At 42.9% G+C, this 15251-nt stretch overlaps 1 protein-coding gene across 3 annotated transcripts; it reads left to right on the top strand.

Moving 5' to 3' along the window:
- The first annotated feature begins 220 nt into the window (after window positions 1-220).
- Window positions 221-15225, top strand: LOC133162408 (guanine nucleotide-binding protein G(s) subunit alpha). Of its 3 annotated transcripts, none has more exons than XM_061291570.1 (12): window positions 221-1405; window positions 2386-2458; window positions 3576-3630; window positions 3716-3835; window positions 6073-6170; window positions 12320-12374; window positions 12549-12622; window positions 12732-12790; window positions 12876-12996; window positions 13072-13202; window positions 13514-13581; window positions 13921-15225. In XM_061291570.1, exons 1-12 carry the CDS (start codon window positions 1267-1269, stop codon window positions 14065-14067), a joined length of 1140 nt encoding a protein of 379 aa, XP_061147554.1. In that variant the 5' UTR covers window positions 221-1266; the 3' UTR covers window positions 14068-15225. The 3 variants fall into 3 exon arrangements, with proteins under 3 accessions (XP_061147554.1, XP_061147555.1, XP_061147557.1); XM_061291571.1 differs by lacking the exon at window positions 221-1405 and adding an exon at window positions 1435-1642; XM_061291573.1 differs by lacking the exons at window positions 221-1405; window positions 2386-2458; window positions 3576-3630; window positions 3716-3835; window positions 6073-6170 and adding an exon at window positions 6258-6409.
- Window positions 15226-15251: the final 26 nt, after the last annotated feature.

The following is a 15251-nucleotide window of genomic DNA, read 5'->3' as shown; positions in this document are numbered from 1 at the left end:
AAGTGATAGAAAATAGGCAAATGTGTTGATCTTTGTTTTCCAAAATAAAAACAAATGTTTTCAGAATTTGAAAGTTAGTAATAGTGATGTTACGCGGAGTGTTTATGTATGTGTGTGTGTGTGTCTGGGGGGGGGGGGGGGGGTGAGAAGCTAGAAAAGTAACGCGTGAATGAAGTGTGTTATTTTGAAAGGTACACCCGGAAATTAGTCTGCACAATTCGGACACCTTAACGGCCGCCCGTCGTTCCCAGGGTTCCGTGAGAGCCGTTTTGCCCCACCCCACCTCTTCAACGCTATCTATCTCAACGTGCAATTCTCCGAGAAAAAAAGTGGGCACAAATAACGCGGAGCGACGCCGCCGAGGAACAATTAGATGTCTAAATATGCCAGCGGTCCCCGGCAACCGGCATACAGGCAGATAAGCAGTCCCCTCACCTCGGCTGTAAAAAAAAACAACGACAACCACCTTCCCTCCAAAAAAGCCGTCTACGATCGGATGAGGGCTTGAAAACACGGCGGTAGGTTCCATGTCTGGTGCACATGTAACCACCGTCCAGCAACGGGGGACTACGAGCCGCCGAGGGAGATTGACAAGCGGGGGATTGCCATCCGTAAAACACCTGGACGTCGAGTTGCATTCAAGGACACACAGCTGCCTAAAGAATTGAGAGGAGAGGAGAGAGAGGGGGGGATAAAAAAAACACCGATGTGAGGAGAAACGCACATTAACGTGACGGGGGAGAGGAGAGCGAGGAAAAAGGACGGCAGAGAAAGGGGCCTTTTCCAGAGGGGGTCTTCTTGTATATTGACGCCGAGAGGATTTAAAAAAAAAAAAAAAAAAAACGGGAATTGATCGACGACGACACGCTCCAGTGAAGCCCCAAGAGGATATTTGAACTTAGTGCTCTCCTACCCTCTCCAAAACAAGATGATTTGTCCGGAAAATTAAGGCAAAAATTGATAGGGAAGTGGTGGTGTGTCTCTACATCCATGTCAATTTCACATCCTCTCGTAGCAGTGTTGATGACTTCATTGCGGATTCACAGTGGAAACACGGCGCTGCTGTCCTGACTCTTGTTGCCAGTAAATAGCCACATCCATCCATCCTTCCCCTTAGATGCCTCCCGTTGTGAGCCGGGTCTTCCACTCTTGGGCCCGTCTCGGAATTTAGGACTCATTTTCCTGACCCTACCTTTATCCACCCTGTCTTCCCCTTGGGAATTTTTTTCAGGTTTTTTTTTTTTTTTCTTGGGTGCGGGAGGGAAGATGGGCTGTCTCGGCAATAGCAAGACAGAAGACCAACGCAACGAGGAGAAGGCCCAGAGGGAAGCCAACAAGAAAATTGAGAAGCAGCTCCAGAAAGACAAACAGCTATACCGGGCCACACACCGGCTTCTACTACTAGGTGAGCTTTTCTCATTAAATGTGCTCCTTTGTGTGTTCTTGTGTAGGTGTTGATACAAATGTGGTCGCTGTGACCCGGCCGGCAGTGGACAACTTCCAGGCCTATATGCTGCTTTGACATCATGGATCACCAACCTTTATTTCTGGTCACTCGCCATCACCGAGGAACGCATTTCTCATCGTATATCATGATCTTCCACTCCGAGGATGCTGTCCCACTAATCCTCTCGGACTGCAGGCAAATTAGGGTTACTTTTGGGATTAGCCGAGTCCCGTTTGTCCTAATCTGAAATTGATCCAGGATTTGGGCGTCTGACATTAACTAATAGGTGGACTACCTAACAAAGAGTCCGTAAAGCCCCAATCGCACTGAACAATTGCAAGTTTTTTCGAAATGATGTGTTCTCGTCAGGGTTCGTTCTAGGTTGCAAATGTGTCCTAAATGTTCGCCCACTGTTCGCCTGTACTTTTCTTGTCGCAAGGAAATTTGAAACATGGTCGGAAAGGCACCTGTGTGTAACCGGGATTATTTAGCGTCTCCAAGAGAAGTAGTTGGCCTTCCATTTCCCCCCCTCTGATGCATTCCAGAACTGTAAAGAAGTGGAGGATGTAAATATAGACGGACATACCTTATTTATCCTTTGAGGGAAATTAATCAAAAAGATACAAATCATAGAAGTGTGGCGCATGCTCAAGACTGAGGTCAATGCAACCTGAGAAAGGACCGAATCATTTCATTGTTATTCGTTATTTTTGTACAGAAACAAGACCATGACGATTTCGAGCCACTCCCGCAAATATTGTGACATCCTTAATTATAATTTATTTTTCCCCCTTCAATGTTATCTGGGGGCTAAAATATAATTGGTGGCAGGCCAATTTTGGCCTGTGGGCTTTAGGTTGCTGACTATTAGTCTCAATCTTAAAGTTAATTTCACATTCTCCCACTATTGACTTTTATGTTCCTCTTTCTGTTTCCAGGGGCCGGAGAATCCGGGAAGAGCACCATAGTCAAGCAGATGCGAATATTGCACGTCAATGGCTTCAATGCAGAGTAAGTTGCATTCACTAATACCTTAATTTTCATTTTATCCACAGGTACCTGCTTGCATCTTGCGTGACTTTTTTTTTCTTCCCAAAGAAATTGCACAGAAGGCAAACATGTGATTTAAACTCTTACTTGACATTATCAGCAAAGCACATGTCTATTTTCAGTGTATAGCAGGTGAAGGTTTTTACTCCAGAAAATTGAATGTACCTTTAAATAGGACTGGCCAATTTAGGAAAATTATTGCCATTTAATTACTTTATTAAGGACTTCTTCTCCTGTTTGTTTTTACAAACACAAGGAATAAATGAATCTGGACAGGTTTCCTGGCTTGTCCACTGATTTGGACTGCTAAAGTAGGTGAACAGGCATGGCCGTGACAACAACAGAGATGCTATTTTGCTTTTTGCAAGCACGGGGAACATCGGCATGATTTTGAAGTTGTTATTTTAAGGTTGAATCATAGCAGCTGCCTCCAGACAGGAACTTAGATAGACAACCGATTTTGCGGTACAAAAAGTTATCGCAAGCATCCTCATAAAACACATGAGTGTGGTGTTATCTTATGTGATGACACAAACCTTATGTAACATTTGCCTGGTAAAAAAATAAGTCATTCTTGCTTGTCTTCAAGACAGCATCATAGCTAAGTCAAAATGTTTTGGAGGAAATGGGCGTCGTTAGCGTGACCTGAGAAGAAAGGACTAGTTGTTTGCGCTTTAACACAAACACCGTTCATCCTCAAACTGGAAACCGAGTCGATTCAGCGGCACCAAAAGTCACATTTTTTTCCTATTTTTAATCGGCGCTTTCCTCGAAAGCCTTGTCATGCGCCCGTCTTGACAACGCTACACCACCCGGATTTTCTGCTTTGCGGCTATTTTGTGTTAAAATTAACTGCTGCTGCCATTTTTAATTCACTGCTAAAACTCGGAAACACAGAACTCACCTTTTGATCACAAGTATCGGTCATTAGTGCAGGAAGCTAACGAAGAAGTGTTAACACAGTGCTCCACAAACCGAAAGATGGCTGACGGCAGTCGGTCAGAAATCGAGTCGGCGGGAATAGGAAGAAAATGATTTTGTTTGATTGGAGATGTTGATTCTTTTGTTTTGTTCACAGGGAGAAAAAGCAGAAAATACACGATATTAAAAACAACATTAAAGAAGCCATAGAGGTAAGATAGGAACTCAAACGATGAATTTGTTTAGTAATTTCTGTCTAAAGATCACCTCTGCTGCCCCCCTAACCCCCCCAACCAGACCATCGTGTCCGCCATGAGTACACTCACGCCACCCTGCCAGCTTGCCTGCCCTGCTAACCAGCCGCGTATCGACTACGTCCTCCACCAAACGAACCAGAAGGATTTCGAGTTTTCATCGGTAAGCACAACTAAAGCAAGGCTGCACCAAAACCTAAAATTGAACATTTTCTCCACCTTCCGATAAATATGAAATGGAATGATAGCCAATTAGCAAGCGACCAGAAAGTAAAAAAATGACACTTTCTGAAATGTGAAAATGGTTCTCAATAGCGCTGTTGACATGCAGATAGTTGGCCAGGTGTGTGCAGGTGAGGCAATCCGCATTCCCCCGAGTGCCGCCCAAATTAGCAGGCGCTGGAGGAGGCTGTCTATTGAATGAGTTTCCCACCTGAGAGCGCCTAATATCGCTAGTTGTCTGTAATGACCCCAAATGGGACTCAGTGAGCGTCGCTCTGACACTCTGAGTGCCAACCGATACATGCTGTCATGTTTATGATTTGTGGGGTGTTACTTAAAAAGGATGTACCAGATTAGTTGCTCTGTAAACCCGTGTTGGCCTGTTAATCCTGCCTCCATTCTGATGTTAATCCCGCGTTACGCCACCCGGATTGCGGCGTGTAATCTGGATATGATGGGTGGGCTTCGTTAGAAGAAAACTGAAATTTGAGATGATTTCTTGCAAAATGTTTGATGTGACTTTTACTATGTGGATTTCCTGGATTTGGTTTCTAAAATTGTACGTGACGATTAAGATGTATGTGGTAGTGATACAATTGATAATAGAGATTCAATAGAAAAACTTCCAAAAACACAAATAAAATCAGGGAGGAGAAATATGTGCTGGTAACTGTACATGAAGCAAAGGAGAACCAATATCACCCAACCTGGTTTACCTCTAAATTTATTACATAGCAATTTAAAAAAAAAACTAAAAGCGATTCATCTCCACCAGCTTGGCGTATCCATTCCAGGTAGGAGCCACTTTATCAAGCTCCATTTCCTGCTCCATGGTTATAATTACATTTGTCCTCTTTGCTGCCAATGGTAATTTTCTGTGGTTACGTCACACGCAACAAAAAAATACAGTTTATGATTTGCCAATTCATGCATCATGATGGTTTTGTTATACTTTTGAGGCATGTTTTTCCCCCCCTCATAAACAGTTGGACCACAGGTGGTGCTGGTAAAGTTGTTTGAACAGAAGTGCATTTAAATGAGTCATACTTGTTCTAATGAGCATAGTTTCCGTTGATGTAGCCTACTGTAAATTTGTGTGTAAGCAAACGGGAAGACGGTGCTGTGGTTTTCTGATGATGCATGGCTTTCAACCGGAACGCTAACGATAATGCTATATGACGCTTAAATTTGTGATCAGTCAAATTTATTGTGGAGAGAGGTTGGAAAAAAAGCATTTTTCAAATTGACTTTTTAACATTCATCTAATTGGTCCTGCGTCTCTTGCTACCACACTCTACCTCTCGACCCCTCACCCCTCTCGCAAGGCCCGAGGGCCGCCTGGAAACCAGTTGAACTGGTTGACTCTGCTTTTAAGCGGGGGAGGAACGTTGCGATAAAATCCACAGGAGCATTTACTTCTTTTTTTTTTAATAAATGGTTCTTAATAAATGAATGGACGAAAATACATTCTTTTAAAAACATCCGGACATCCCGTGATGTTCGCTTTGGGCTCCACCACCAGAGCACAAACTCAGTTAGTGAAATTATTGAGGTTGAGATCAGCAAAGAAAATGACAGGAAAACATGCTAATAATAGCGTGCCAAATAAGTTTTGCCAGAAATGCCATATACAATGTGATTAAGTAATCTTTAACTGGAAGTTGAAGTATATTTTGGGATGTAGATTTCTAGATGTCTTCCTTAGCTGCTTCAGGCGATCCTCTGCTGTTGTTGTGCTACATGTGGCAGAGGCGGAGTGCTTGCCTGACTTTTGAGAAGTTTATCCGAGAAGCCTCATCTCGACAGTACACGGAGGCGAATTCTGCCAGACTTGCAAAAAAATGCCCTCGACCACTGAAAATGGCTTGATTGTGCTCCCCCCGCATTGTACGTGAGCATCTAAAGATCATAGCGAGGAGATAGGCCCTTGCGCAGTGACAGCCGAGCTTTGTGTCAGCACAAAGCTCTTGGTTTCTTCATGAACCCAATGAACTGTTCTGTTTCCTGCCGCTGCCAGAGCCTTGCTCCTCTCCCGTTCGCTGGCGACTCAGATGGACGCGGCCTCTGTCTAATAAGTCTTAATGTGGGCGGGGCCATACAATGTCAACCCTTGCTTGCAGTCATTTTCACTTCATTGATCCAGATCCTCTTTTTTTTTTTTTTTTTTTTTTTCTTCAGGAGTTTTATGACCACTCAAAGATCCTGTGGCAGGACGATGGCGTGCGGGCCTGCTGGGAAAGGTCCAATGAATATCAACTCATCGACTGTGCGCAGTAGTAAGTTTCGCTTCTACACAAGTTCCACTCCACCTACGCACTGCCAAGTGTTTGGCTGCCTGCTTTGCGTAAGCGTGAAGTCAAGGTTCATTAGTGCGGCCGTGAGTGCCGTGCCACCTTGACTATGATAGACTATGTGTTTGGACTCGTTTGTATGAACGGAAAGGTGAAAAGTATTTATCAGCATTGGACTCGTTTCCACTAAGGAGTACAAGTTCAGTTTGCCAAGTTCGGTTCAGGTAAACCCGTACCAGGCTTGCATTTTCACCAGGGTTGGTAAAATGTGAAATTATGTTTTTTGCCTAATCAGTGTAAAATTTAGAGGTGGGCATTAATTGATTTCAGCCACCGCCGGATCTAAAACAGCTTACATCATGAAAATGATTACCCAACAGCATTATATGGCACACTCTCACAAGGTAGCATCTGATGGACTCTGAAAACTCTTCATTTGGTCTTGCAAAAATATACTTTGTAATTGTAAAATTGAACTATGTTGCTAACCAAAACAGCAGTCTCTCCAGAGGCACGTAAACAGTCTTTGCAATGAATTCAAGCGCAGAGGCTTAGCCCGGCGCTGTGAGTTGAATGTGCAGCATCGAAGCTAATCTTGTGCCATGTCATGGCGGCGTCTTTGATGGTGATTTGCGTTCCAGTCGACTTAACAGGCAAGGCACGCTGAACCGGGTTAATAGTGCCTTTGGTCTGGGGCTATTTTCAGCGCAGGTTTTGAGGAAAAGTTATTTAGAGCAGCAGCAGCAGCTTGTTTGCAGCTTGACTGAGAATCATCTCCACAGCTGGTGTTAATTTTAATGCAGCTACTTGTCATCAGGAGAGGTCAGCGAATGTGTCACAGTGTGGTGCACATCCCCATGGTTACACTCCGATGCATCCCGGCCGGGAACTCTCGTGCTTAGATATTCATTTTTGGGGTGTCCTCGTGTTCCTCATATGTTGCTGCCATTCGGTGCCATTAGCTTATAGTGTCAAACTGAAGCTAACCTAATTTTCAGGGTGTTGTTGTCGCTAGCCAGCCCGCTACACGTTGCTAATGAGGACGAACACTATAGAAAATCGATGATCTTATGTAACCGCTTTCTGGAATGGTCGTAACTTAGCCACAACACTTCATTCTCGTCACTCTGAGTTGAAGACGTATTGCACAAGCGGAGTATCGCAGTCACAGTTGTGCTTGTTGTTAGCCTCTTTTGACGAGCTGCTAATGAAATGTTTCCGCTGTGTGCTGCCCATGAGAGCATGCGCGGGTCACATGAAGCACATTGAGGGCGGAGGCTCACAGTGTACACGCGCAAGGTTGCCAATTTCCGTTCCTCTTGTGTGTTTTGCGCGTCCTTGTCTGCGTTGCACAGCCACACGTTTATCCGAAAAGACTGTGTCAATGAAAAAGATTCATGTCACTTCCGAGCATGCGATTACCTCCACCAAGGAGTTGTTTTGAACACTGCTGCTAAATTGAAGCTGGAATCAAATAAAACATAGTAGAGAGGAAACATGAAGCTGTAAATTAAAAAAAAAAAAAAAAAAAAAAGCCTTGTCAATATGAAATTAAAGTACATACTCTATTGCGGCAGTGTGTTTGTAAAATAAAGATTTTGAAATTTTAACATTGGCTCATATCTCAAAAGTCGAGTCACTCGTATTTCAAGGCGCCAATGTACAAATGCACTCTGAATTCAACTTCCTGCTTCCTTTAACTCTTTTAGAACGCTTTTTTTTTTTAATCAAGATGTAATTTGTGCTTTAATGGATAAGTGAAACAAAGTGCTCAGCAAAGGCCCAATTCGTTCACTCCCCTCGGTGCTCTTCCTCCCTCTTGTGTCTTCTACCTCCTCTTCGTCATATGGATTGGATGTTGAACTGGGTGGCCAGAGCGGAAGTGTGCTCCCCCACCCCACCCCTCCTCTGTACTTATGTAAACGGAGAAGCAGAGAGAACGAGCGAGGGGAGAGTTATTTTCAGCTCAGGCGGGCTTCGCGAGGAGAAAGACGGAGCGAGCGTGTCGGGAGAGGGACAACCTATGGGGAGAGATTTGTGTCAAAGTTATCTACACAAATACATTTGTGATTTTCACACGTTTTTTTCAGATCCACAAATACATTTTCAATACAAATCTCCACGTGTTTGTCATTTGTAAATATTAAATTCTGCGCGTAAGTGATCACATGCTTTTGTGGAGCAGCGGAAATGCACATTTCGCAAATGAATTTAGGCTGGAGTTTTTTTTTTTTTCTGCTCAAGTTTAACCATTGAAATACATCAAGGCAATCGAAATAGTAAAAAAAAACATGGTATAGAAGATCTTCAGATCAGAATCAAGCCCCTTCCAAATGTGGATATCTGCGCACAAACACCGACCGTCATTTTCCATTAATGCAAAGTTGACGTCATTGATCGGTGACATAAAGACACCTTTGTCCACACAAACGACACAAATAAACTGCTGTGATTCAGAAGTAATGATGCAAATTTGAGATGCGACCATCATTAAAGACCCTGCAGCCCCATTACATAAGAACCGAGTGGCTCCGTTTCGCTTATCCGATGCAATTGCAAATTTCTTTGTTATCATTACTTGGCCCATTTCTACCGCTACAGTAAACTCACCAGCCATGCAAAGAACTCCAAAAGTTATCTTCCATGTGCATGCCACAATTTATAGAACACCTCGTGTAGTTTGAAAGATTATTCAAACTATTGTGATATGTTGCAACACAAACACGGCCATATTGGATGTGTCATTTTAAGCGTACATGCGAAAAAGGAAAATCTGATTTTGGCCTTAAAATAAGAATTTCAGGCCCTGGCTGTAATGTGGTATGTTGGCAAGGACAGAGGATGGACTTGGCCTCCATCACCTAAACCAGGCAATGTACTGTATGTCCAGATATTCTGTTCTATTATCTTATCATCTGGCTTCTTCTCTGTGTATTCATTCAGCCAGCGTGAGTGGCTTTTGGCGCTTGCCCCCTTTCCATTCTCCTTTTCCTCCCCGCCGTTCCTCTTCTCGTCCCGTCTCTCCCTCTCGCTGGCCTCCCTCCAGTCGCACAAGATTTGGAGCCGATTGTCTATTTATAGCGTGTGGTTCTGTCGCCATGACAACCAAGCTGGAGGCCAGGGCGCCAGGGAGCTATTTTTGGAGCCGCGCTGTAATGTCAGACACAACCACCTCTCTATTTTCTTCACTTCTCTCGCTCGCTCGTTCGCTCGCTCTCTTTTGCTCTTCTGTCTCTCCCTCTCTTATTGACACGCACCGGTGCTGTGCGTGCATGCGTCACTGATATAACTAAAACTAAAGTAAAAAAAGATATGCTTAACGAAATCAAATAAAAACAAAACTGTTTTCAAAAAAACTAACTGAAAGTATATTTTATGTTTACAAAACAAACTAAAAGTAACTATAATAATTGCGAAGATGGCCTTCATTGTCGTGTTTGGCTATTAATTTAATACACAAGCCTTTGGGGTGGATTTTGAATTTTGATATGACTACGAACACTTTTCTGGGAGTTGTCCTCTTAAGTGCGCAGTCATTTTTCATACCTACTCTTGTCCATTTCAACTTGTTGAAATATAACAATAGGTACAATATTTTGGATTTGGTGGTGGTAATAATGGTAATAGGCCGCCTTTCACGTCATAATGAAATCCAAAATATTGTGTCCGTTGCTTTTATATTTTTCCATGTTGAAACGGTAGAGTTGTGCAAATGAATTTTGGTCATGATTAGTCACCGTTTTCAGAACGTGACAAAGCAACCCATGAACCAATATTAGTGTTTCCCTCCTTCCTTCGATGACGTAGTCGGGCTGATGTGTGAAAAAAGCACTACCCCCGCTGATGGGCTGAATTTGTCATGACAAACGCATTAAATTAATCGCGACTGAATTTTGCGGTGCTTAGACATTGTGGGAGCTTAGCTTCTAATGCTAATTTGTCCATACATAAACATCTCCCACTACCGAGCCAAGCGTGCATTCTTTATTTAAACGAAAGGTTTGTAATAGATCATTTGTGTCTTAGCACATTATTCTTTCTTGATTAGACTGTTAATTCGCTTATATACAGAAAAAATATTTTAGCAATTGAAAGAGTTTACATAAAGCCCTTCAGGATGCTGTATTGATTGTTTATGGCTGGTGGTCAAATACTTTTTTTGGAGCACTGTCGATAAACCAACCTAAATTGTTTTAGTTGTCTTCATGTTCTGTCAAATTTCTGTTTAGCCAGTACGCCAGCCCAAAAGATAAAAGCTTAAGTACAACACTGAAAGCTAAAAATAAAAGCTACTCTATCCTGCCATGTAAATACGGTGGTTATTTTACGCTCCGTTACCGCAGCAGCCACAATTTTAATATTGCTATTAATAGGAAGGAGAGCTAAGAAAAGAAAAATATAGAGGTGTGTTTGTCCTATGTGTGCAGGCTGGGGATAAACAAGAATGCAGATGGAGCCTGGATCGTGTTTTTTTTTGTTTTTTTCCATGTCTTCTTTCCAGCCGCTTTTATCGTGTTTGTTCTTTGGTGGCAGCACGGTGCGCTACGAGTTAGCATGTTTGCTTCACAGTCTGAGGTTCTGGCTTTCAATGTGAGCTTTGAACTTTGTGTTGTTTGCAAGTTGTCTTTGGATGCTTCATCACAAGTCGATTGAGAAATATCCATCGGTGTGATTGTGAGTGTGAATCCAAGGTGTACCCCACTTGTCTTGCGAAATGTTAGCTAGAATAGATTCAACCCAAACCCAACTCAAAAACCAAAATTAAATCCAACAAGTACAAGCACTATAGAAAACGGATGGATCTTCCTAGGTGCAATGTCAGTGTGGCGCAAGTACCATCAGCGGTATGCGGGCTCCCTCTAGTGGTAAACAAAAGAATCACCCAATTAAAATCCAGCACGATGCATTTGTTGAGTACATCTCGGTTGTACGTAACTTGAAAGTACATTTACGCCTTTAGAACGGTTTGTTTTGAAACATTTTTTTTCAGATACAATTTTTATTGAACATATGAAAACCACTACTCTTGTGTGGGTGGGGGGGGGGGGGCAGCTAGCCTAGTCTAACCTAGCATCACCCCCTCACTCCCCTTCTGCTTGTGTGCTACCTGCAACCTTCTTGTCACATTTCACCGTTGCCTGCCACATTCCTGCTTACCCCAGCGGGGGTTGCATACCTGCCCCAAAGAATGGCGGTCATGACCCCTTTTCTTGGCTGGAAGAACAGAAGGTACCAGACGAGGAAGAGCCACTCTGCTCGTTATAAAACAAAAGTTAGTCTGGAGTTCCAGTATAGCCAAAGCTGGGAAGTGGGCACACACAAAAGGAGACCTGCACAATTGCGTATTTCCATCGACAGCTGTCTCTTGCCCACTGATGTATGTAATAATGCAGCATTCGAGGAAAGTGGGACTTTTACGACTTCCAACTATGAAAAGTGCACTAGAACACCCCTTTGAACTGGGGTGTTCGAGTTGGGAAGTCGGGGGAATAAAGTATCCAGAGTTCACCGACGGACTTCGCAGAATGGCAAAACTTAACTTACAAGATTATAAACATATATTGAGTTTTACTTATTTTTTATTATATTCATTTAATTATGCAAAATAACTTCATACAACACAGTTATCGGATGTTGATGTATCAATGCTGCTGCTAATAATATGATACATGGCGGTATTGGCATTTTGTCCAACCCCTACTTGTGAGCTACAGTACTCCAGTTTGTTCAGTCCACTTTTTCTTAGCTCCTTTTTTTTGTCAGCAGTATCTCTCCTGGCTAGCCCGATTCATGCATTTGCCATTGTCATCTTCTTTGAACAGCTGCCGCGTTGTCAAAGGATTTAACACACATTTGGTGGTTTGTTCCTGGGTAGGCGCCATTCTAAACTCATTGTAGGCGTGCATACCTACCCCAGGCACATAAGACACACACACACACACTCACTACAGCGGCTCCATTGACTTTCCTCCTTGGTCTGACAGTAATGCTGCTGGTGACTCACAGCGGCTGCCTCTGATCTTCTCACTGTGAATTTCAGCACACGCCCCCTGTTGGCCATCATGACATCTTGCTGTTGTCAACATGCACTGTCGATTTTCCGTGTTGTGAAAAATCCGTTCTCTTTCTTGCAGCTTCCTAGACCGAGTGGATGTGGTCCGACAACACGACTACACGCCGACCGACCAGGTGAGATGGCCATTAATATTTGCAGTTGTTAATTCAGACATGTAGCGATGGTTTTGAGGTCGTATATGTGCACTAAAATGGTTGATTGCGCCTTTAAACAATTACTATAAGTTGTATTGAAGAGTTATTTTTCAAATAATCTTTTAACCATTTGAATGTGTCGCTATGGTTCAGGACCTGCTGAGATGCAGAGTGCTGACATCCGGCATCTTCGAGACAAGATTTCAAATCGACAAAGTCAATTTTCAGTAAGTACACGTTCAGGACGACTAGCACAAATTTGTTGCATATGGAACAGGAAATTATTAAACGATTAAATGTAATTCGATAAATCAAGTTCAACTTCTTCCCTCCTAGTATGTTCGACGTAGGTGGTCAGCGGGATGAGCGTCGAAAATGGATCCAGTGTTTTAACGGTAAGATTGTCGCTCCCTTTCACCATGACTCCACAACCCCCTTCTCTGGGTTTGTCATTGACTGGTTTCATTTTTGTGCTTTCAGATGTAACGGCTATCATATTCGTGGTGGCGAGCAGCAGCTACAACATGGTGATCAGAGAGGACAATCAGACCAACAGACTGCAGGAGGCCCTCAATCTTTTCAAGAACATTTGGAACAACAGGTCTGTACTCAATGAATGGTCTTTGATCAGCGGCAAAGAAAATTCACCTTGTTTGCCATTTCCCCTTCTCGGCAGATGGCTACGGACCATCTCTGTCATCCTCTTCCTGAACAAACAGGACCTCCTCGCCGAGAAGGTCTTGGCAGGGAAGTCCAAGATTGAGGACTATTTTCCTGAATTTGCACGCTACACGACACCCGACGACGGTAAGAGGCAGCCTTAGAACGCCATGGACTGTAAAATTCATGTGCATTTATTTAATTTTAATTCAAAAGTGTTTTTCTTATACAACTCAAAGCCTACACCAAGTAGATAAACAACCACAGTCGCTATTTCTGGAAACGTGAATTTGTATTCCAAGTAGACTTCAGTGTTGCATAGTAACCGTTGTTCAATTCAGAATGTTTATTTTCTCTTGATAGAGTAAACTAACTCATAAGGCTGTTAAGTAAGACTGGTGTGAAGTTGTCACCGGTATTTAGCCAACAAGAATGATTGTCCCTTTATCGTCCAACAGCAATACCAGAACCGGGCGAAGATCCGCGCGTCACCAAGGCAAAGTACTTCATACGGGATGAGTTTCTGGTATGTTCACACTTCAGGTTTTACCTGTCGGATGGTGCCTCGTTCACTTTCATTCTCTTTGCCTTGCCAGCGCTTTATTTGTTTGAATTAGCTGTTTTGGCTCGTAAATAATCCGGCTTTTGACAGTTTTCAATGTGTTAGTCTTATTAGGAAACATGCATTTGGCCGGTGACTCAACAGTACAGCAAAGCCCTGCCATCTTCTGATTAGATTTATAACAGGAATGGAAAACATTGCTTTGCTGAATCTCGAAATGAGTTCGATTCCTGAACTGTTTAGGCAATTAAATGAAACCCAAAAAAAACAACTGTTTCTTTGACCTCATTTTCCTGCCCGCAGAGGATCAGCACAGCCAGCGGGGACGGCCGCCATTACTGTTACCCCCACTTCACCTGCGCCGTGGACACGGAGAACATCCGGCGCGTCTTCAGCGACTGTCGCGACATCATCCAGAGGATGCACCTACGGCAGTACGAGCTCTTGTGATGATGGCGACTCCCGCAAGACCACTCGCTCACCATCTCTTAGTTCTGATCCTCTTCCTCCCTTCTTCCTTCCCACGTACCATTAGCCCTGTCGGCATCCATAATTCAGCAGACTCTGGATGCAGGAACATGACATAGGAACACAAAGACAGACACATCCACAAATCACTACAGTTTTAATATCGCATAAAGACCTGAGCTAATAGTTCTGAGTTTGCTTCTTCACTGCGTGCTGACCAACAATCAGGAGCCGGAGAAGATGAGAGAAACAGATGATTTGGGAGGAAGGGGGGCGGGTGCAAGGAGGTGGACTGATAGGACTCTACAATTCTCATGGAGGAAGGACAACAGAAAAAAAAAAAAGGAAATCCAAGATAAATATAAACAGTATATATACATATTTATATATGAGTGTATATAAATATGTATATATACATATGCAGAAATATTCTGTTGACATAAATAAAAAAAAAGATGGCCCCACCCACACCTCCTGCTTTCATACACACACATTTCCCCCTACCTTACCACCGCTTGCCTCTGGCTTCATGTGTTTATATGTTACTGCTGGACTATTATTCTTGTACAGACTGTAAAATGTATTATTTTGTACAACTATATTGAAGGAGGTGACGACGATGATGATGACGATGAAGAAAAATTGACTTGTAGAAGATCCCTGTGCCTTGATCACGACTGTACGTGTGTGTAAAAAAAAAAAAAAAAAAGAGCTAAATATGTAAGTTATGTTTTCACTGCGCTGGACGACCGTGGCGGAGGCCTTTTTGTCTGTCGCTTTGTTTCTATTTTCGTTTTTCTTTCCCCTTACATTTGTTTGTTCGTTTTTTGTTTTACACCTTTGGTTTATATAATGCTATTTGGGGGAGGCAGTCACGCCACTTTAATGCTGTGTAGTTACAAATACTGAACCTTAACAAGTTAATATATATAAAATGTCAGATTTTATATTTTATACATGTATATGTACACATTCTTTTTGTGAGTGCTCACCGATTTTCCATTTTCTGAAGACATGGGTGCAGGTTGTTTTTTTTTTAGCTTTAATTTTTTGCACGGGAGGGAGCTATACGATCGCAAAACATTTGCTTGTTTCTACATAAACCAAATTCTGTTTTTGCTTAAACAATAACAAGCTGTTTCCAATGTTTGATTTATTTTGACCAG

Source organism: Syngnathus typhle, linkage group LG11, assembly GCF_033458585.1.
Source record: "Syngnathus typhle isolate RoL2023-S1 ecotype Sweden linkage group LG11, RoL_Styp_1.0, whole genome shotgun sequence".
In the NCBI taxonomy this organism is placed as follows: Eukaryota; Metazoa; Chordata; class Actinopteri; order Syngnathiformes; family Syngnathidae; genus Syngnathus; species Syngnathus typhle.
This window is presented reverse-complemented; position numbering and strand designations above follow the sequence as displayed.

Bases quoted from the DNA above. Each gene is read 5' to 3' on its own strand.
- LOC133162408 (XM_061291570.1), top strand. From the start codon at position 1,267: ATGGGCTGTCTCGGCAATAGCAAGACAGAAGACCAACGCAACGAGGAG. The intron at 3,631-3,715 runs GTAAGATAGGAA...CCCCCCAACCAG, and splicing joins ACATTAAAGAAGCCATAGAG to ACCATCGTGTCCGCCATGAG. The intron at 3,836-6,072 runs GTAAGCACAACT...TTTTTTCTTCAG, and splicing joins AGGATTTCGAGTTTTCATCG to GAGTTTTATGACCACTCAAA.